This window comes from Lampetra fluviatilis, chromosome 3 (assembly GCF_964198595.1).
Source record: "Lampetra fluviatilis chromosome 3, kcLamFluv1.1, whole genome shotgun sequence".
NCBI classification, from domain to species: domain Eukaryota; kingdom Metazoa; phylum Chordata; class Hyperoartia; order Petromyzontiformes; family Petromyzontidae; genus Lampetra; species Lampetra fluviatilis.
The window spans coordinates 17556001-17579146 of record NC_136277.1 but is presented as its reverse complement, the minus strand read 5'-3'; the positions used below and the strand labels follow the sequence as shown (position 1 = coordinate 17579146).

At 43.5% G+C, this 23146-nt stretch overlaps 1 protein-coding gene across 7 annotated transcripts in view; it reads left to right on the top strand.

The window, feature by feature from the left end:
- The window catches only part of LOC144953594 (uncharacterized), a 194153-nt gene that overhangs the window by 51439 nt on the left and 119568 nt on the right, over positions 1-23146 (top strand). For all 7 annotated transcript variants that reach the window (XM_078884172.1, XM_078884205.1, XM_078884199.1 and 4 more), the window contains exon 3: positions 22856-22956. In XM_078884172.1, the coding sequence (XP_078740298.1) occupies positions 22856-22956 (101 nt within the window). The remainder of the gene's footprint in view (positions 1-22855; positions 22957-23146) is intronic.

The window sequence follows — 23146 nt, the reverse complement described above, 5'->3', positions numbered from 1 at the left end:
CACGGCTCCCCCTTCGACGATGGGCCCACCCGTTCACGCCGTGACCTGCTTCCACCGGCGCAGGTTGAACTGGGCGTCCAGACACTTAGCCGCAGCCCGGGATGTGAGCTTCTCGTGACCGCACACCGGCATGGGAATGCCGAGATCCCGGGACAACTCCAACATCTTCCCCAGGATGAGAGGTTCCAACAGGTCAGGCTCCATCTCCGGGTATGCGGCCATTGCCAGCTCCAGTACTGCGCCCCTATACGCCACCGGAGACTCCTCAGGTGCGGGTTGTCGTTGCGCAAACCGGCGATGAGCGTCATCCGGCGGCTCGTAAGCGTCAGCCATTTCGTCGAACACACCACGCAATGTTTTCTTCTTCGCGGCTTTTATAGAGCGAAAGAATCTAACGGACTCATCATCAAGGAGAGTCGGAAGAACTTCTAATGCCTTGGCGTCAGTCCACCCCGCCGAGCGCACCGCTGCCAAAAATCTGCAGGTGAACGCACTCCAATCGCCCCCGATGGAGAATTCCTTGACAGTCGTTAGGTGACGACTGCGACGCCTTGGCACGTTCCCTCCAGCCGCTGACTCTTCCGGTGGCATGTTCAACATGGCGTCGCAGCGTGGTGTCGACAAGATGGCGGCCTTCCGTCGCGGAGGGCCCAAAATGGCGGCTTCCCGCCTTTCGTCGTGCGCCACGCCCAAGATGGCGTCTTCATGCCGCGTGGCTGATGGCGTCGACATTGAAGACAACCGGGGCTCCTGCGGACCACCAACATCGCCTTCCGACGCCGTCCTCGGCGTAACAAGCGCACACAACTGTGCAAGCACGTTCTTGAGAGTCTCAAGTTGCTCCGCCATCTGACTCCATCTCAAATCCGCGTCCTTTGGTGCAGACTGGTCCGCCGACGCGGCGACATCTTGGACCCCTGGACCCGCACTCGTCCCAGCACGGATCTCCTCCTCTGCCAGAGTCGGATCCACCGCAGGAGGAAGGTCATCGTCGTCGGAAGATGAAGCCGATGCCGGAGACGGAATATTCTTTTTTCTCAATTGTTTAGCCATACCGTTACACTTTGACACCAGTGTAATAAAAGACTCGGACGCTTCTCTCTGTCCTGTGTCCTTTATTTGGGTTCGATCTCTTTCCCTCACGGTACTCCCCTATATACTCTCCACCCTGCAGCCCCAGGCTGCTGTCGCTCCCGTAGCCCACACTCTGCAGCCCCAGGCTGCTGTCGCGCCGTGCAGACCCCTGCTGCCGACTCCTCCCTGGCAGACCCGCTGCTCTCTGCAGCCTCCTCGCTGCTCCTCCTGCCCCCAGGCCGGTCACCGTTGGCCGACGGTGCCGATCCTCCTGGCTTGGGTGTGTGGCGACCTCGCCACTCTCTCTCACCCTTCGCCCTGCGTGGCCTCTCTCTTCTCCTAGTCCCCGATCACTCCCGACTGCTTCCGGTTACCCCCCTTATAGACCCTTACCCTCTCCCCCACGTGACGTAACTCCTCCCCCCATGATGTCACTTCCGGAAGGTCGTTTACGCCCGCATTACAAAAGGGTAAAAACCTACCATTATATTTTGCCACTGGTAAAAGAGATCTCATAGTGTAAATGTTTACCTCAATACTCTGATATTGCACTGTTTTTGAGTTGTACGCCTTCTGGTGTCATCTGGCCCTACACCAATGGGGACTAGGCTCTAAAGAAAGCCGTCTCGGGTGTGGGCCAATCAACTTCAAGGACAGTGCATATTATTATCCTTATCAGAGTTGCTTCTTTTTGTTTGCTTTATTGACTACTTGTGTTGTGGTCATTGCAAACATGATGCCTTGAATAAAGGTGTCAGTTTTGTACCAGTTAAAAGGGTAAAAACCTACCATTATATTTTGCCACTGGTAAAAGAGATCTCATAGTGTAAATGTTTACCCCGAACTCTCAATACTCTGATATTGCACTGTTTTTGAGTTGTACGCCTTCTGGTGTCATCTGGCCCTACACCAATGGGGACTAGGCTCTAAAGAAAGCCGTCTCGGGTGTGGGCCAATCAACTTCAAGGACAGTGCATATTATTATCCTTATCAGAGTTGCTTCTTTTTGTTTGCTTTATTGACTACTTGTGTTGTGGTCATTGCAAACATGATGCCTTGAATAAAGGTGTCCGTTTTGTACCAGTTAAAAGGGTAAAACCTACCATTATATTTTGCCACTGGTAAAAGAGATCTCATAGTGTACTTCAAACTTCTTTTAAAATAAAAAATAGGAAGTGTCACAAAGTTCTACAAAGTATTGCTAAGAAGTGTGCATGTCCATAATGCTGTCACACCAAGCTTAAAACTACTAAATTTTCAATTTATTGAAAAAGACAAGTGCATTGGTCTCAGTGAATACTATAACTGAAAACGTACATGTATATCTGTGGATTGTGTTTTAATGTTATTTTTGATGTGCCCACTACAACTATAATTGCCTTTGAAATTAGTACCAAGGAAACAATATCTGTGAAGTTTAATCTTGTTTGCTAATGACATTAATGCAATCAAGCACTCACATGTGTTTGGCTTGCTTTGTATAAAAATATGCATCATTTTAAAACGTGAAAAGTTTTGGTGTTTCAATATGTCATGCTAAGTTTATGGACAGCAGTGTAATATTTGCATGATGGGAGAAACTAACTAGATGCTCCATGCAACTGACTCACTAAAACACATTCCTGCGGAGGGAGCTGGTAGGAACGTTGGGTTGCTCGGTCAATGGTCAGGGTCAACGGCGGCGTGGTGTATTCCGCAAATATGCCCGACTGAGGGCGGGCACAAGCCGGCGTGAGTAGGTTAAACGTTGAGTTTCATAAGGGCACCACGGGGTGACCAGCCCCTCCCCACCCAGCCCCACCCCTCCTACCCCCCACCCAGCCCCACCCTCCCCACCCAGCCCCTCCCCACCCTCCCCTCCCCTCCCCTCCCCACCCAGCCCCATCCTCCCCACCCAGCCCCTCCCCACCCTCCCCTCCCAATCCAGCCCCTCCCTCCCTCTCCACCCAGCCCCCCCCCTGCACGACGGACACAATAATCCCCTGTGGGGCTGGTGTAACCAGGAGGTTCCTACCAGTAATATTGGGTCAGTGAATGCTCATATTGGCATCACCTTTTTATAACTCATTTCATGTAATTAATTTCTGCTATCAGATCTTACAAAAAGGCAAAGTTGTGATAAAGAAATGAAATGAGTAAACCATTTATTAAAAATGTAATTAGATGTAAAATAATGAGCCATTTTAAACAGATACCAAACAGACATGAATCTTTAATTCTAACTAATAAACCTGAGCCAAAACACTGTAAACAATATTTTGTTATCACCGCATATAGAGTAAAAGTGAAAATTTAAAACATTACTTCTCCATAGAAGAATAATCTAAATAATACTATTTTTGTGTTTTATTTGTTTTACTTCTTGACCTACTTCAGTTTTGACTGGGTGGATCAGAGCATAGCTAAGCAGCAATATGTTGGATGGCTTAATGCCTATGTCAGAGTAAAGCCACAAATTAAAAGATTGTGGATTTAATCCAGATAGCAACACGGGATGAAATATAGGCCAGTAACGATAATAATCTTGTCATTATTTTGTTATGTCATATAGGAATTGGTTTGTTCCACTTAATTACTTGCAAACCAGAGCTGAGGCTAGCTTTTTTTAAATATACTAGGTATCCAAAATGTATGTAAACTATATTGAGCCTAATTGGTGCAGCTTTTTGCGTGTAACTTTGAAGCACATTCCAAATGTTGGACAACTTCTTATATGAAACAATGCAACTTTAGTAGCTTACATTTGGCAACATGTCTTACCTGGGCGGCTGGCACAATAGTCCAGCATGAGGATCTAGGCCATGGGTCGGTAACCAAAATAACAAGAAGAGACATTTTTCTCGAATTTGGCACAACTCAATAGTTTAAGAGCCGCAATGCATGTGTAGAGGAGACGGTCCTTAACAAATAACGTCATGAAGCAGTCCTTAAAGAGCCGCATGCGGCTCCAGAGCCGTAGGCTGCTGACCCCTGATCTCGGCAAAGAAAGACACTTGATCCGCCTAGGAAGAAAAATCTGAACATAAGGAAACATGAAGAATATTAAACACATTCCTGCGGAGGGAGCTGGTAGTAACGTTGGGTTGCTCGGTCAATGGCCAGGGTCAACGGCGGCGTGGTGTATTCCGCAAATATGCCCGACTGTGAGGGCGGGCACAAGCCGGCGTGAGTAGGTTAAACGTTGAGTTTTATAAGGGCACCACGGGGTGACGGGCCCCTTCCCACCCAGCCCCACCCCTCCCACCCCCCACCCAGCCCCTCCCCACCCAGGCCCTCCCCACCCTCCCCACCCAGCCCCTCCCTGCACGACGGATGGACACAATCCCCTGTGGGCTGGTTAACCAGGAGGTTCCTACCAGTATTAAGGTTTTATTTCAGCAAGAAGGGCCCAATGAGCTGCTCGTCAATATTTCATGGACGTCCTGCTACGGGACAAATGCTACACAGTAGAGATGTCAATTACAATCCCGGCTTAATAGGCCGTGATCAAGACAGCGGGTATTAGTACATCCTTTACATGTTACACAAATAGGGAACCGGTCGAACACTTATAAAATAAAATACAAAGCATGACTGCTTTGTTTCATGAGCGTAAATAAATAAGTTAATAATGTAATTTAACAAAGCAAACAATCGGTATCCGAGAACTGTGAGCGTGATACATACAGACTTGGGCTTACCACTCCAAAAGATATGTTAATACCGTATATCTTTTTGTTTTGAAATATCTCTACACCATCATATTCACACATAAAACTCAGCCATCTTGGAATTAGCATTGCCATGATGGCCATGTAGTCCAATGCAGCTAATCAGAGTGAAAGGAAACTAATTTCAATTGGAGTTTAAACAAGTTGCTGTATGTTGCGCAACTACATGCAACTTTATTTACTCTGGTAACATGTTAAACAGGGCAACATAGATATAAACATTATTTAGCATTGTTATTGCATCAGAATTGCACCGTTCAAGTAATACGTAACAACTAAGTTAACTGCAAAGACATATATATATAAATATTTAGTTACGTGACAAACCAGATCAAGTACAGGCCATATGGTTGTGTATTATTAGTCCCTTGGGCTATTGTAGCTGCCGACTTTTAAAGGAACCTGGCCAGATCTGGCTCTGTGGGTCTAACATGCATGACTTGTCCCGCCTTGACAGTTGAATTTATTTGGCAAGTTTATTCCATCCAGCTGCCTCTCCCGACAAATGTGTAAACCACACTGAGTCGATTGGAAGGTCGGGTACGGTGTAGGGTATTCCCGCCTCTTTCAAGAAGTTGAGCGAGCGTGGAAGAGTAGACCAAATACCTATTAAGAGGGGCTCCTTAGAGCTCCCTGTATTTGAAGCCCTTCTGCCAGCAGTGGCATGGGCAAGACATTGTGGGGATGAACCTTTACTACCTCTTAATTTGTTCTGTTTTGCTGAAATTGTGTTGTGGCTTTTCATAATAATATCAGCCAGTTTAATGTATTTGTTTTACTTTAAGAAAGTCAAAGTGTCCCTATGGTCATTGAGCTTAGAGTTGTCGCATCTCTACTGGATGTTATCAATCTGTGCTCGAAAATCCACAGGGAAATGTCCATTCATAGAAGAACTGTGGAAATACCATTAAGTGCGACTCAACTGGTGGTACTCATTGCATCATTTCCTGGAGTAATGAAGGGTTCTACTTGCTTCTTGCCACAATTAGAAAAACAAACTGACAATTGAGGCAGTCGCTCTACCAGCTGAGCTGCATACATGTTGAGATTGATTTTGTATCAAATGTTCCTGAGAAGATATTGATTGGTCTTTAGTCACTTGTCTAAAAACAGCACGTGATAAGTTCCAATGGAAATGCATGTAAAATCACGCAAATCCTCAGAATGTTCGTTACCTGTGCAATGCATACAAACACACAAAGTCACGCAGTGGTCACATATGTTGCTTGGCACTTTTGAGGAGTTAATTTTGTACTTGTGATCACAGCAACTCTGTGCCTATTCCACATGTGGTTCAAGGGGCCGCAAAAAGGCAATATAGTTAATGATGAATAATACGGTGTATCTCTCCTTTTCTATGATGATAGTTAGAAGGATTTGCAGTTTAGATAATTTTTGGATATGTTATGTTTTGAGGAAAGTGTTGCAGATAAAATAATTTTGTGGATGTTTATGGGAAATAGCTAATTAAAATAAAGCCATTTTAAAGCATCGTTTGAGTTAATTTCATATATTTGAAGCAATGGGGCTCATTTGCTTTATCTGTTTCATGTATCACCATGGGATATATAAAGCAAGCATGACAGTCTTCCTTTAGTCCGTGAAAGCATGGAATTGCGTAGAGTTCCATTGCTTTCTGGACCGGCGTCTGTATCACACCATGTATATGTATGTATGTTGAACTTATTTTGCACCGTACATAGCCATCTGTGCTGATCGGAGGCGCAGGGGAACGACAACAAACTAAACCCAAAAAGCAGTTCTAAAGGAAGGAGTTTTCAATCTAGATTTGAAAGTGAATAGCTCCAGTGGTTTTCTAATATCGGAAGGAAGAGCGTTCCAGACGGCCGCAGAAGCGCATCTGAAAGTGCGCGATGCAGTGACCATGTTTGTTCAATAGCTAGCCAAAAGCCGCTGCGAGGATGACCGGACTTCGCGTGATGATGGTTTATGCTCCTTAATGAGATCAGCAGGGTATTGTGGTTCATTTGTGGCAAGCACTTTGTGTGTAATGAGTGGGACCACGTGTTACACTTGGCACGATATCCTTCAGTCTGCAATGTTGCTCACTGGAGGGGATGTTTTGTGGGTTCATCTTTATGCCAGAGGCATGTGGGAGTGATGAGGAGAGAGATCCACTCATTCTTCGGCTCCCTTGGCGATGTGTGGGAGAAACCTATATTTTATTATATCACCATGGATATCGTAACAAAAGAGTAATGTTTAAGCTCCGCCAAGTATCATATTTGACATGGTACAGACGTCACAGGAAAGCAGGAATTTCACCAGTCTGCAATGTAGTGGTCCATAATGACTTTTCATTGCTCTTTCTACTTTCTCAGTGCTCATGTGATCTTTCTGGATGGTTATGCGGTATTGCCAACATTGTTACTATTGTTATTGCATGGTTTCCCTGTGTCGTGTTGTGTATACTGCAATGCGTCACATGCTGTGGAGGTCATTGGCAGGAAGCACAGGGGCGAGGGTGATATCCGAAAACTTAAAACAATCTCCCAATTGTTTTATTTTTTGAATATCTGGCTCTGAGGATACAATAATCACATATGCAATGACCAGTGTGGAATGTAGTATTTGTGAGTCAGAAAATAAACTATAATAGATAATACGTGATGTTAATATTGACTGTGTAAGGCAAGTTTGGGTACAAAATAGAAACTATCTCCAGATTCTGAAATATTATGCACACGTGTACTTGACTAACATCACGTAAAAAAAGAAGTAATATTGTAGATAACTGTTTTAAAAAAAAGACCAAAACATACATTTTTAGAGCTCAGGTTCATGTTTTCAACATGATGCTTCTAACAAGAATGCAGAGATTCCATGAAGTGAGGTAGTTTATAGAGCATGGCATGCTACCTCCGTCATGACTCAAGCATTCGAGAAATGAACATCCTTGACGCTATAATGATAGAGCATGGGTGATAAAAGATTATGAGAAGACTTGGAACATTTTTCACGGAGAATATGCGTCTGAGAGAGCTGTCTTTATGTTCAACCGAGGTTAGAATTGCCATTAGATAACCGAAGATAGATGAGAATGCTATAATCCTTTTTTTAGCATTGTCATACGTACGGTACGAATGAAGTTAAGCATAGTATATACACACATCACCACCCACTTGGGGATAAAGGACTTCCCACACCTTTGCCACCTTTCACTGCCCTGCTAATGCCACAATCCATCTCACTGCTGCACATGAGCTGATCTCGTCGTTATATCGCCTTGGTCGTCTTCTCCCGTGGGGGCCATTCCATTAGCAGTCTCATGCAGCGGCCATCATCCCGTCCGGCGATGCGTTCTGTGTTAGCCGACTAACTCTCCTTGAGTGTAATATGATGTCTACTTATCAGTGGAATAGGATGAATCGGTGTCATTGTTAGTCGTAGAATTGTGGGAATAATGAATGGGGATGGGGTGAAAGGTTGATAAGCAGTGAGGGTTTGTGAGCGGTAATCGATATGCACCATTGACTTTAGTCTGTGCCTAATGTGTTAAAAAAGTGGACGTTAAATTATAAATTAATGTACATACATATCTGCATTTATGATTATGATCATACTAGTATATTTTAAAGAAAATCTTTGTAACTTTTAACGTGAATATTTAAGCGTTTTTAAATACTAGGTGAGGGTCCACTGAGCCAGTCTCTTTTACAAGGGATTGCTTTCATAACCTAGCCATGGAGAGAAATATTTGAACGTCCATCAAAGTTTCTATTGGTTTAATCTTGATTCTATTGGTTTGTTGAATTGAAGAGTTAACGAACCTGGCGACCTGAGTTCCGTTCCCGCTCACGGCCAACACAAGTGACGTTTATTTGAAACAGCCCTGGGCCTCCCCTAGGTCGACTCAGCCTCAGATGAATACCTGGTGCGGTCTACAAACATCATCACTGGGAAAACAAATGCGACCGGTCGTGGTCCTGGCCATCCACCCCCTCGTGTGCCGTGCCTGCCTTCATAGGTGCACGTAAACATCACTTCCCCCACATGTCTGTTAAGGCTATACGGGGGATCTTTGTCTTTGTATCCTGCACAGATGACTTCATAGTTCAAGCCTATGATGTCAGCTCTCATGTGAGATTATGGCAGAACTTTATGAGCTCACGTTCTCATGTATAGCAAATGTAATAGTTTCACCTAGCTTAGACAGAAATTCCATTTACTACATATCTGTAGCGATATCGTTGAAAGCACTGTAGAATATGCAAAGGGTAGGGTGGGGGGTAAGATACATACGTGGGGTAAAAGCCGTGTTTTTGTCCCGGTGCTTACAGGAAATTATGTCATCTGCCGCAATCCAGTTGAGTGGCGCCTCCTTCAGGGGTAGCTGCTACTCCTGGTTTGTGCAGCTCAACAGACAATAATGCGTGAGCAGCAGTGCAGGACAAATCGGCCTTTTACCCCCCCCCCATAGGTTTCTTACACCACCCTACCCCACCTAAGACAGCTATCGAAAGCAGACTGGAATCAAAATGACATGTGTTCATGTTGAACTTCTCCCGCATCCTTCATACGTGGCCAACCACGCTAATCGGACGTGCGGCAGGCAAGAGTGGGTTGAAGTGCTTTTGAAAGATGACCTGATAATGAAATGTAACGTACCGACATGACCAAAAAAGACTTGCTTAATAATGCATACTACCTGCTTTGACATATGGATCAGACATATGGACACCAATGAAGAAAATGTAACAAAACTTAAAATTTCACAAAAGAAGCCTGGGGAGAAACCTTGCTTGGAATTACACTGAGAGCAGGAAAATCAATGCATGGTGGAGGGAATATAATACAGGTTAAGTATATAATTTTATCGATTGATAAAAGTAAGTGAGCTTTGGCAGTATACGTCGATAAAAGGGATGGTGAGCCGATGGTCAATAACATGGAGTGGCAGCCAAGCAGGGAATGTACCTGAGAGGATGTCTCCTAAGAGAATGGAGTGATGACATTGCTCCTGTGTAGGTGCTTTGTGTATTGTTACATTGTTGGACCGTGAGGATCAGAATCCTTATTTAGACAGGATGAATCCGATGAGCTATGAAGCTCTTTTTTTTTACAGATGTCCGGTATGGGCGGTTTAGCAAGTTACAACAGCAAACGATACAAAAAAAACGATAGGAGTGCAAAATAGAGAAAACGGTAAGTCACTAAATACAAATAAATAGGACATTATTTATGTAAGTCCAATTCATCAAGATTGGGCAAGGCAGCAAAAACAACAACACAACAGTCCCAGACCAAGATAACAACACAATCCCTCAATGTAATGGCACATTAACATTGAACCATGGAGAGATGGCAGTGGATTGGGGAGGCCTTCATTCAGCGATGGAATAATGGTGTCTAATGAGGCCTTCATTCAGCGATGGAATAATGGTGTCTAATGATGGAGTCAATCATATCGCTTGTGAGGTTGAAGGAGAGATACTTTGCAGTGCTCGGGCCTACAGGAGACTAAACATTGCAGTTATGGGGTATTTGTGTGTCTTTCTGGAACGTGATACAGTGATCAATTGCCTGCAGGACACTGGGATTGTATGTATGTTGAACTTCTTTTGCACCATACATAGCTAACCGTGCCAATCGGAGGTGCGGGTGAAGGACAACAAACTAAACACAAAAAGGAGTTCTAAAGAAATTAGTTTGCAATCTAGATTTAAAAGTGCATAGCTCCAGTGGCTTCCTAATATCGGAAGGAAGAGCGTTCCAGACGGCCGAAGAAGCACATCTGAAATCGCGCATTGCAGTGCACATCTTTGTTCAGTGGCTAGCCAAAAGTCAAGCAACAGCCAAGGATTGACTATTAGTTGGCTCTGTGGATGAACACTAATGGCACAATCTGGTGTAATTATTTTCTTTAGCTTACTCGATGTATGCTCTATTATATTTTGGTATGATTTAATTTTAGCTTCCGTAAAATTGTCCTGTGTTTGCCGTCCAAGGTGAAGGAAGCAGTCGCCTTGTGCATGTAAACGTGGCTCTGATATGAACCCGTTTCGTACAGGTGCTCGTACACAACAATAATGAGAGTGGAGGGACGGCATCATCCGCTGTTGACTTTGTGATTGTTGTAGCCTGCGGTTGTGCTGTGTCACCAAGTTGCGCCACGGGACATGGCCACACCTGTATGGTGCAGCACGTCGAGGCTTGCTGGATGATGGCCTTTCCCACGGCAAGGCCACGTGGGCAAGGCGTACTCTGAGTGCGCAGCCTCCTCTATGGTGTTTGTCGTGAGCAGCCTCGTCACTAAAGGCATGCGCGTTTACGGTTCTCAAATTACACAGCTGATATTTTAATTAAAAACCTGAGACTACTGTAGGGTTCGGCGGAACAATTATTTCTCTTGGCAACAAGGGCCTCACCCACCCCAAGTGTGCACACAATGCAGGTATGTTGTAAACTGCAGCCAGTTATTTTGTACATTTTATGTGTATTTGGATATTGTATTTCATGTACAGTTGCGATATTTCATAAATACATACACAGGAGAACGAATGTTTCTTCATCAACCTCTGTACAAATCCTGTTATCTGTGCAACCAGTGGTTGTGCAGTCATCCCTGTTATATGAAGAGCATTGCAAAATCCTAGGTGAGTGTGATGAGAGAGAGCAAGCGGAGATTCCATGGTGGAGCATGGACTCGCCGTTGTTTCTCGCGATGTCCACAACGTGGCAGTGATCATGCGCATGAATGCCAAGGAAGGCATATTCTCAAGGAAAGATTATTAGGTTTGACGTCAGCCACGACTGAGGTGATATGATGCCTACTGGGTAATTTCAGGCACAGGAGCTTATTCCCTTGTCTTGCTTTATCTCTTCGACATATTATTTTGGGAGTTAAAATCTGAATATTAAAATACTTTTAATTTTACCTGTTCCAACCGAGATTTTTCAAAGCAGTGATTTTTTTTGCTGTTGCCCCAGAGTGGACTACTGCTCTCGCATTTACAGCGGTGGCTCAAAACTGTATAAACTCCTTGACTGAGTCTACTCAGAAACCGTATTGATGTAGTCCTGTCAACATCACTTGCCTCTCCATGTCATCTTTACTGACCACGGTGGCAAGATGGTAACCACCTCACCTGGTATACAGGTGATCATGGGTTCGATCCAGACCCTGACACCTGTATATTCTGAGTTTGCATGTTCTCCCCGTGGTCGGGTGGATGTTAGTCCGGTCCTCCAGTCTTTCCCTCCACATTTAGAAACATGCGTTTTGAGTTACTCTTTGGTTCTTTCGGTAAAGTCACGTATAAAGATAAAATAATAAATTAAATAATAGCATACGACGTTTCGATTGCGACACAAGCAATCATCATCAGGTATAAATGAAATAGCAACAAAAATCTAACCAGAAAACTATAGACAGACATATAAGCAGACAGATATCACCAAGATACATAGAGAGAGAGTAACACAGGCACAGAGAGGGAGATCGTTTCTGTGGCGAGGCCTTAAATAGACAGAGGGGGGGGGGGCGGAGAGAGGGAGGGGTTAGAGAAAAAATTAACATGTCAATGAGTGCGGCGACGCGTGGTCAATTACGCAAGCTTGAACATTAGGGAAGAGGGAGAAAGAACACACTAAATTAATTTAAGATCATGCGTTTTGAGTATTTGGCTGCTATAAAATTCCACATGGTAAGCCACTTGGGCTAGAATTTGTGGCCAGGACACTTCTAAAAAAGAGCTATGTAGCTCAGTGGGCCTTACCTGGTAAAATAAAAAATTGTATGGTATACTCTGTTTGCCGTTTCTACCATTACATATATGGTCACTGATCTGCTTTGACTCCGATTCCATCATGCAATACAAAGGACAAACTTTAAAACTCCTTACCCTCTATGTCTCTCACCTGCTTACAACTTAAACAAAGTCAGTTTAACACGTAGGCTTTCGCGACGAATATTATTCATAACAAAAGTTTTTTGGTTAGATCATGTAAGTATAAATGTGTGGATGTAATTACCAGAGAAACGTCGCACTCAAACTGTAAATGTCGTGGATTTACCCTCCAACACGACGGTGGGCTCAAGCAGTAACTAAATGGCACGTATTGTTTACGAGATAAACCTTACTGGCTGTCGGGTGGTGGAGGGTTACGACACATTTATACTTACGCGATAAAACCCAAAAACATTTATTAAAGAAAGTCCTTCCATCAACCACTACTACTCAATCAGCTTTGCTGAAAGTGATAGATTGTTTTCCTTTTTTTGCCAATTCCAACAAACTTTGCACAAGGGTAATCTGCAGATCGTAGGAGGAAAAGCAGATTTGTTAAACAGAGGTATGGGCAAGACACCCACAAATAAGAGGAGGCTTCCTCTTATATGAGTCATGTGATAAGGATAGTAAGCAATTTTGAACCAACGCCAATTACCGTTCATTTTAAGAAGATTTAAAGATTTTATGAAGTCAATTTGAAACAGCAACAAAAGTGTAACCTTTAAAGTTTTACAAGATGTGTACAGATTTCCCAATCTTGCCATCTCAATGTGCCACACATTTTATTACGTTGGCAGAGTTTAAAAGTGTAAACATTACAAGTTAAATGGTGTTCCCAATGGGTCCTTGAAGTTGTAATTTCATAAAATGTTTAGTTTTTATTAAATTACGTGGGGTTTAAGGACCGCATTGTTTTCGTAAATCCCAGTATATTTATGAAAAGGAAAACATGCAGTCTGAAGGGAGTAAGTGAGACTTGACTTTTGCAGACTGTAATGTTCCCATTTATCACGCGTCATAAAACTGCTTGTAAAGTTGTAGAACTGGACCTGTCTTGTTTCTATTTCAGCAACATTAAATACTGACAAGTTGAGCACCTAGCCGTATCATTCTATGAGTAGGATGTATACGTGCAGAATGTAACACATTCCTGCGGAGGGAGCTGGAAGGAACGTTGGGTTGCTGGGTCAATGGACAGGGTCAACGGCGGCGTGGTGTATTCCGCAAATATGCCCGACTGTGAGGGCGGGCACAAGCCGACGTGAGTAGGTTAAACGTTGAGTTTTATAAGGGCACCACGGGGTGACCAGCCCCTCCCCACCCAGCCCCACCCCTCCCACCCCCCACCCAGCCCCACCCTCCCCACCCAGCCCCTCCCTCCCCACCCAGCCCCTCCCTGCACGACGGACGGACGGACACAATAATCCCATGTGGGCTGGTGTAACCAGGAGGTTCCTACCAGTATAATGCGACTAAATAACGCTTTACAATTCAGCAGCACAAACACCTGGTTTATAAACCAGCCAATCTATGATGGTGTGAATTGGCGATCCACTCTGTATTGTGCTTCCTGACGAATTGGTAATTTTCACAGTGTATCATATGCAACACGAGACAAAGTGTACGTGCAATAAGATTTAAAAAGCACAGGGTCCATTTACATGATGTCATTGTTTGAAAACAGTTTTCAAAGTCGCTTACTTTATATCTCATATACACAGATGCACGGGATAGATAAATGGAACCCGTTTCTGCACACTGTAGACATTTACAAAGTGCAAGCGAACTGACGTCACTTTATGTTACCTTGTTGTTAATGCACTCTGCCAATAGCTGTCATTTCCATTGGATGTATGACACAGTTGAACTATTGACTATTATTACTATCTAGAAATAGGTTGACATTTTTATACTAAACTGCATTTTTATTATCCACAATATCTTCTATCTCGATCCCATTCTCCTGTTTTCGAGATACGAGTGTCTATGTACTCATTAGTTCTTTACAATGCTTTTATTTTATTTATTTCCCCAATGTATTCCAACTGTGCAATTGGCCTTTCGTGAGTTTAAGGATTCATTCAGATGCCTCGCGGTATACCCCGTGTGTCAGGAACTGACTGACAGAAGAACATTTTAAGGGACTTATGAAAAATTCAAGTGTCTTTTTCTTTGAATCCTTTAATGATTTTTTTGTATCCTTTCACGAAAGTTTTTGCTGTGCGATTGTTACATGAAAGTCAAACTATATACGAGGGTTTCCCAGAATGTAATGCCCCACTTTTATTCCCTCGCCCAAAAATGTACTAGAATTCGCAGATTTACTGGTTACATGTGCAACTTCTTGGTCGTGATGCGTCGGTCCCGACTAATAATAGTGTTATCAGCGAGGTGCACAATGTCGGCCGTGACAGGGCGATCAGTGCGTGGGGGCATCGAGAAGATCAGCTTTTACTCTTCCTTTTGATGTCTTTACTCGTTTTACTCCGCAGCAACCATCAGTGCTTCTGTCCACAGTATCGTCTCCATAGACGGGTTTCAGCCTTTTGTGAATGTCGCCCACTGATTTGCTTTACGCGGTCGAAAAACTCAATTCCAGCTCTTTGCGACGCACACCACTATTCACTATGCCAAAAAGTAGGAAAGTTAAATCTTACAGCACCAAAAGTTTGATCGATTTCCAGTGGGATTTTTTTAAAATGTGGGCCATAACTTTCTGTGTAACCCTCGCGTGTGTATATAGATTAATTCTAATAGATGGAATTTATTCAAATCAATTGTAAAAATACATTTTACGTGGTGGGGTTTTATTGTGTGTTCATTGCTGACCAAGCTGAGACCATCAGCTGAATACACTTGAAAAACTGGTTTAATCACAGATGGCTGTCCCTGTTTAAACACAGAACCTGAGTGGTGCCAGCCCAGCCTGGGAGCTTTCCGAGCATTTAAAGAGTGGGGTGACATTGTTATGGGCAGCAACTGCTTACCCCAACCCACGTGTTCTGTTTTTTATTCACAACTTCCTTGATCTAATCCACAAGGGTACCACCTTAAATCTGCAGCTCCCTCACATTTTTCAGGTATCTTAATACAGATCAAGTGCACGTATAACCAGTGGGGCATGTACTTTGCAGGTTAACAATCCATATGTGCTCAAAAACTAATCACCTTTGGGTATCAGTACCGGAAAACTTATCTTATCCGTTGTCATGTGGGGGACACATTTTTCAGATCATATTTGCCGTGGGGTTAACCACAAATGTATTCCACTTATTCGTGGGTAAAATTTGCGAATAACGGTGGGTAATTGGAGAAATATGTAATTCATCTGCAAAAATCCAGAGGGGGAAAAGCGTGGATAATTGAACTGATGAATTCTTCCACAATGCATTCTGGGGAAAAAGCAAAGTTAATACCCGTGGATAACCTGAGGCTAATTGGAAGAATTTAGCACGCGACTTCACTTTTGTGGCAAAAGTAGACAAAATGCGTTGTGGTGTTGGAGGTTTCTCTCTGCGTGTCTCTGTGGCTATACTGGTAGGAACCTCCTGGTTACACCAGCCCACAGGGGAGTATTGTGTCTGTCGTGCAGGGAGGGGCTGGGTGGGGAGGGAGGGAGGGGCTGGGTGGGGAGGGTGGGGAGGGTGGGGAGGGGCTGGGTGGGGAGGGGCTGGGTGGGGAGTGGGAGGGGTGGAGCTGGGTGGGGAGGGGCTGGTCACCCCGTGGTGCCCTTATAAAACTCAACGTTTAACCTACTCACGCCGGCTTGTGCCCGCCCTCACAGTCGGCCATATTTGCGGAATACACCACGCCGCCGTTGACCCTGGCCATTGACCGAGCAACCCAACGTTCCTACCAGCTCCCTCCACAGGAATGTGTTACTGGTTGTGGTGGCCTGGGTGCAGTAATATTTTTGGGTTTGCCAACACGGACAGACCTGGCCGAAATGAATCCCTGAATATAAGGGGATGAATTTTCAAGATGAATTGCAGTGTTTGTAAATGTATCTTATTCTATCATATTCAAAAAGTTATGTAATGTCTGAAGTAATGTGTCAATACTGTACGTGTGTTTATTTCAGTTTCATATACTGTACATATCTCTGAAGCGTTCTTCTCCCATCTCTCTTAAATCTGCTCGCAGCACTGTCATATTGCATTTCTTCAGTGCATCAAAGCAAATTGTGAAGCGTAAGCTTTTGTAAAAGCTCCAGCAGTGTCACACTGCATATTATTTTCCATTGTCGAGCGATACAGTGTGTTTTTGTTCTCGTCTTTGGACATTTAAAAGTTCACTTTTGGTCACAGAGGGTTCGTTTTTTTCTCTCTGTTCTGTCACAGTTCTTTTCTTGTGTTCTGAAAATGTCGTAATGAGACATTATGCAGGCCTGCAGCATCAGGCTTCTGTCGCTGTGCACTGCACTTCTTGGATCTCTGCCAATATCGTAATCTTTAACTTGAAATTCAATAGCACTAGACCACAATAATGGCACACAGCTCTGTCTGAATGTGAATGCAATCATCCATTAACCCATAGTACATTAGCTCTGAAATGTGAGCCAATGTATTTCTATGTCAGCTTTCCAGCACACTATTGCATGACCTATTTGGCCTGTCTATGTGCTGTGAAGAAGGGTCATTTCTAGAAATGTTGCCTATTATATACTTTTCCTTTTAGGCAGTGCTACTGACGGATGCATTGAGCTTGTTTGTTACTTCATGTTAATGTGTGGTATGCTGGCGCACTTTTAACCTGGCCACAGAAAACTTAGGTCCATATCAAGTGGAAACCTTTAATTTGTATTAATGTTTCCAGCAGCTGTGCGGTGTTGGAAAGCCATACACAGTCTTTCGAGTGTTCATAAAATAGTCTGATATTCAAAACCAAAACATATCAAATACACAGGGCCTGATTCATATACCTCCCCGTGTTCAATCACAGGCTCAATGCCTTTATTTGTTATGCTTATAGCTGTGTTTCGCCAAAAAAACCCTACAGAAGTAAGTCTGTACCCCTATAACGTGCTAGTTGCGTTCCTAAAGAATACCGTGTCATGGAAAAATTGCGTTATAATAAATAACATAATATAGGGTAAAGCTCCCCCCGTGGTAACGCGTGAGATGCGTATGCAGGCTGAACAAAGACGGAGGCGTGCGTGGGTATCATCTAGAAGCATCCAGCAGCATCCCACCTTGTGTGGTGATGCTCCGCTGAGGCAGCCGTAACAACCGCTTGTTCCTACTCGCGCCACGTAGTTCTGTTCACTCAATCGCGTTATATCCAATTCGCATACACGTTGTAAACATGTGTTCCCTAATACATTCATCGCATCATATCAAATTTGCTTTGTGAAAACATGCGTTATAGGAGAACAGACTTTACACAAACTACATACTGTATATATTAGCCTCCTTTCCCCCTGTGCGGTACATCCAACTCTCCTGTTCAGCATCTTGGGATGCAGTTGCATTTTAACGCGATGTAACTCCAAACTTGTAAATGTTTTGTATTTTGGCAACAGCTGTTTTTCTTTAGAGGTTCTGCAATAAAAGAGCTTTGGGAGCATATCCGCTGTTTCTCGGCGTGTCATCCAACAGTGTCCTCGATGCGAAACCTGGTTTCTGTTGGGATTGTTATTTGCTTCAAAACGGGACATGACTGGGACAGGATCAATCTGGAATTACATTAGGGAGGTGGTGTACTTTCACAGCATTCCTCAAGCATAGTTTCCACCGATAAGCAGAGAAAACCAGGCGAGGATGTCTATTTAGCACGTAGAAATGTCTCGCCTGTTACGAAGGTGTACGCGGATCTCAAAATAGGCCCTTTGCAATCGTTACTTGAGCGAAAATCACACACGGCCATTTGGCATTCCATGGCGTACTGCATGTATATCACATGGTGTATTGCTTGCGCATATCTACCCCTCTAATATGCAGATTTTCTTCGCTTTATGCAGTAGACACTTTTAAAAAAGGGAACAAAGCGAAATTGCACGGGACAGGTGCCTGCCCACGTTCAAACGCATAGCCGCATATAAAGTGCATGCAAACCGCATTCAGAGAATTTTGGATCGAAATATGTTCACTGCATATATGCGAGATCCCACAAATTGAACCCGAAAAATGTGAGGGAAACTTATACGTGTATATGTTTGGAGGGATTTACATTCAGATAAAATATGCACACGTGTGTACTTATATGCAGAGCACATATATACGTTGAACGTACTGTGTGTATCTATTACATTTTTATTTTAAATTTCCTTGAATTCTCTCCAGAATTTTATTAGCGTCCACCTTGAGCAGCACCGTTTGTTTACGATTCATCGCCCACTATATGGCTATTTATGTTTGGTTACTCAGTCAACTTGCCATGGCAAAATGTGATTAGTCACCTCCCCTCCCACCCATAGCCTTCGCTTGAGGGGCCTGAAGCTGAGTGGATTTGTTGATGGTTGTTGCCAGTGGTGTAAAAATCATCCACTGGAGTAGATTGGTGAAAGCTGCTATTGGTCAGTTGGTGGTTTCCGACTTCCACAAACGAAGGAATTTAGAGGAGTTACGCTTATAATCAGCGTGTGTAGCTTAAACACATTGGCACAGTGATGGACATCTTTTAATGACAACTGCTTGACACTTAAAATGTAGGTCTATTCCACGAGCTCCTGCCAATTGACCTTGCATGACCTCAAAGTGAACTTAGCTTGGCACAAATACCACGGTGATGTTACCGGAACCGTGTGGTGAATGATGTTTTTTTTGTACTGCACGTGCATACAAATGTGTAGTTATTGCACTGTTTTACCTACCGATTACATCTAATTTTCATACAAATGTCATTCTTCATTGATGTGCTGTGAAAAAGGGCAATTGCCCAGAACGTTTCCAATTTATGTACTCTTTCTTTTTAAGGCATTATAATTTAGGAACGTGTGGAGTATTTTCCAAAATAAACTAAACTATTGTATTTACCAAGTAAACCCATTGAGCTATTAATACATTTTCAGAGTTGACCTGGCCACAAATGATAACTAATCGAAGTTGCTTATAATATGTGAGAATGTATGGTAGCCAAATAATCTAAACACATGTTTCTAAATGCGGAGTGCAAAACTGGAGGACCTGGAGAAAAATCCACGCATGCCAATAATTACAAATATACTGTACAGGCATCAGGGTTGAACTCCAGGCCAGGGAGACAACATCTCGCCACCATTATGACCATGGATCAGGGCCTAATTGGTAGAACCTGTGAAGGCCCGAGCATACGTGGGGTCATCTTAACCAACGTATTTGTGGCCAAATCATTGGCCTCATCCATTTGTTTGGCAGGTCATTTAAAGTGCTGGATCCATGTATCATGACACACTACGCAATATATAAATTAAGCAAATATACTTTGTGGATATTTTTGGCCTTTTTAGATTCGCAGCTGCAAAAGGATAGACCTGTTAATAAAGAGTACTGGTGTGTTTTACTTGGTTTGTGTATGAAAACGAAGATATGAATAAGAGTCATTTACTGTGGCCCGTGTTTGCTCTTAGAAGTGGTTTAAAATGCAGTGAAAACATGAACCATGAAAATACACTTGCGCATAACAATTGTTTATAATGTTTGGCCCTTCAACATACAATAAAATGGGTGATATTCAGATAAAAGCCTACAGTGTTAATAATTGTATGTGTCAGATGTTATAGAGAGGTATGCAGTGTTAGCCTTCACAGAAGATTGATTTGCCCCGAGTAATTTATATTGGAGGTTTAACCCAAACATTGGCCATTGTGTGTCTTGTGGGTTTTTAGAGAATCATTTAAATTACTGTGCATGTTTACTGTTAGAAAACAAAAAGGGCAAGCATATAGTGGTTCACTAAACTCATTGATGCAGCCTAAATATCCAATGGTTATCTAGTCGGAAATACTGCTTCAATAATATATCTTTTTAAAAATACCATGACTGTATTTTCTTGCTAAATTGACCGTGGGGCAGTACTCGTTTCCTGATTACCGCACGGTGCTTGGATGGAAATTCGGCATTCCTCTGGTGGGGGAAAGTTTCTCTACAGGACGACCGCTGTTGACTTCCCCAATAAGTGGTACTCACGGTAAAAATACCCTGAAGCAGAAGATTCGTGCTGGATACAACTGCATTTTTAACTTTCATCCTTACCCATGTATCCATAGTTAATGTGCAATTTTATTGAGGGACTGTGTTTTGTCTTAGTGTGGTCTGGGACTGTTTTGCTTTTGTTCTGCTGCCTTGCACAAGCTTGGGAATTGGTGTACTTATGCAATTTTAACTTTTTGAAAAATATTTTACGTATTTATTTTTAGTGATTTGCTTACCTTTCCTATACTTTGCACTCCGATCGTTTTTGCATTGATTGTTGTTTTAACATTCTGACCCGCCCCTATTGGACATCTATGAAAAAAGGGCTTCATAGCTCGTCGGATTTCTCCAGGATAAATACAGATTCTGATTCTTATATCAGCCCTCCGAGTGAGGAAAGGCTGAGTTGACCATTGACTAGGATTTTAACTCATAGGCTGATTGCAAATCATGTACTATACCATTTGTGCCACTTGGCCAATGGAAAAAAATCGTACTCTTCTTGAGTGGGATATTTTTTAGCAAATAAGTATTTTTCACGTCTCAAATTTTAATATATTGTTGGATACCCAGTGATTGCGTTGTGCTTACGTCCCATTTTGTACGTGGAGTTTTGTTTTCTTCCACAAATTACTGCTACAGTACTCCAGCACCAATGGGACTCAAATGGGGAAATAAATGTACCGTGAAATAACAGCGCGCATGTTTGTTTTACTTAGAGCTATTTTATTTCCTGAAACCATAATGGTGTTTTTAGTGTTATGATCCTGGATATGACTTAAACATTTTTTTTCTAATACTCTGCTCACTAGCGTGTATTCTTTCTTACCGTTTGGCTTGGCAGAGCATAACATTGCAGCATTATGTGATTTTGGTGGTTTCACAGCCTCAATTGTATTCCTACTATTCTGTAAATAGCTCGGACAAATTGATTATGGATTACCGCTCCTAGCCATTGTGAGTGTTCAGAAAAAGAGACCAACACATTTCTGGTGGCTGATGCTCGTGCTTGTGTACGCGAGCCCGGCATTTGTCAAATGAAGTGGAGTTTTAACACCAACGTGCAATGCTGCTCACAGTTTGCCTCATCATGGTAGTGTACACGGAACAAATGGTTGTTTTTCAGCAGTCCTTAGAAAGCCCAGCTGCAGAATTTGCGGCAAGTGTGCTGTATCTACTGTATTCAGTATATACGACAGAAGTAGTACCACCATGCTAACAAAGCAACTACAAATTCAATTATATACTACAGCATAGGCATTTTGTACCAAAACAGTTTTCATTTACTTTAGAAATGCATTGAAGTCTTTTTCTTGTTTCACAACATGTAGGTGAATCTGAAAGGGAGTTCACTTAATGTTGTTTCGGGCATTTTGCAAAAACAGCCAATTTATGGCTTCCTTGCAGCTCTACCAGAGCGCTGAGCAAGAAAGGTGATTTGAAAGGCGTTGAGAGTTTGTGTAGCAGTAGCGATGTTATACGATCTTGGGTAGTCGGATACGACTTGCAATTTGCACCACACTGGACTCAGCTGCGATTGTGTGCCCTCCTCTGAGCGCACGTGCTGATGTCATGTGGACAACAATGGGGGACGTGGGTCAGTTTCCACGGTGACATTCCATCGGCGTTGGATTGAAAAGCAGGAGGTGGGGATGTAGGGAGGTGCTTAATATTAGTTTTTTTGAGCTCATACGTCTGTGAAGGAGAGCTGTATGCCCGAAGGAATCACGGAGTTACTGCACGCGTGCACGGGTGGGTGTGCAAGCACTTGCTGGGATCCACGCCCTGCCCTGGGCGCTTGTTTGGATGGTGCTCGTGGGAGGGTCTCCAGTGCCCCCCACCCTCCCAATGTGACATCAGCAGTTGGTAGGCGGTATGGTTGAGCCCCCCGAAGTCACCGCGTGAACACCTGCACAGTCGTCCACAGGGGTCAGCCAACGCGGCATGGTGACCTGGCCGTCGAGAGGGGTCAGCGTGCGTGTTTGTCGCGGACGCGTGCCGATGATTTTTGCGGTGGCGTTGACGGTGTTCTTTTTCACGTGGTGTTGATTTCAGGTATGGTTCACGCGAATCTCAACCATTCCGATTGAGCACTCATTGACTAAGGTATAGGGCGGCATGCGGTGTTGTTTGTGTGTTCATTCTGTGGTGGTGGTGATGTTGGTGGCTTTCTAATGGCACGTGGGGTTGCTCTCTTTGGCTGCAGGGCTCAGCTGCTGCCCGCATGATTTAAGTTCGGACACAAGTGGAAGAAGTCACACAAACAGCCCGACGGGTGGAGGTGATGGAGGTCTGAGTCCACGTCAGGTCAGAACAAATTCTTTTGATGGAATGTGTGCTTTGTTTTGAGTTGTAGTTTCAAACTCGTTTTCTCACCAACTTTGTGCGCGTTGTTGTTTGTCTTTTTGCTCGCTTACAGCACTTGCCCCAACAGTATGTAAAGAGCCTATCCGGGGGATCTTTGTATTGTTGTTTTCGTTCATATTTAAAAATGTAT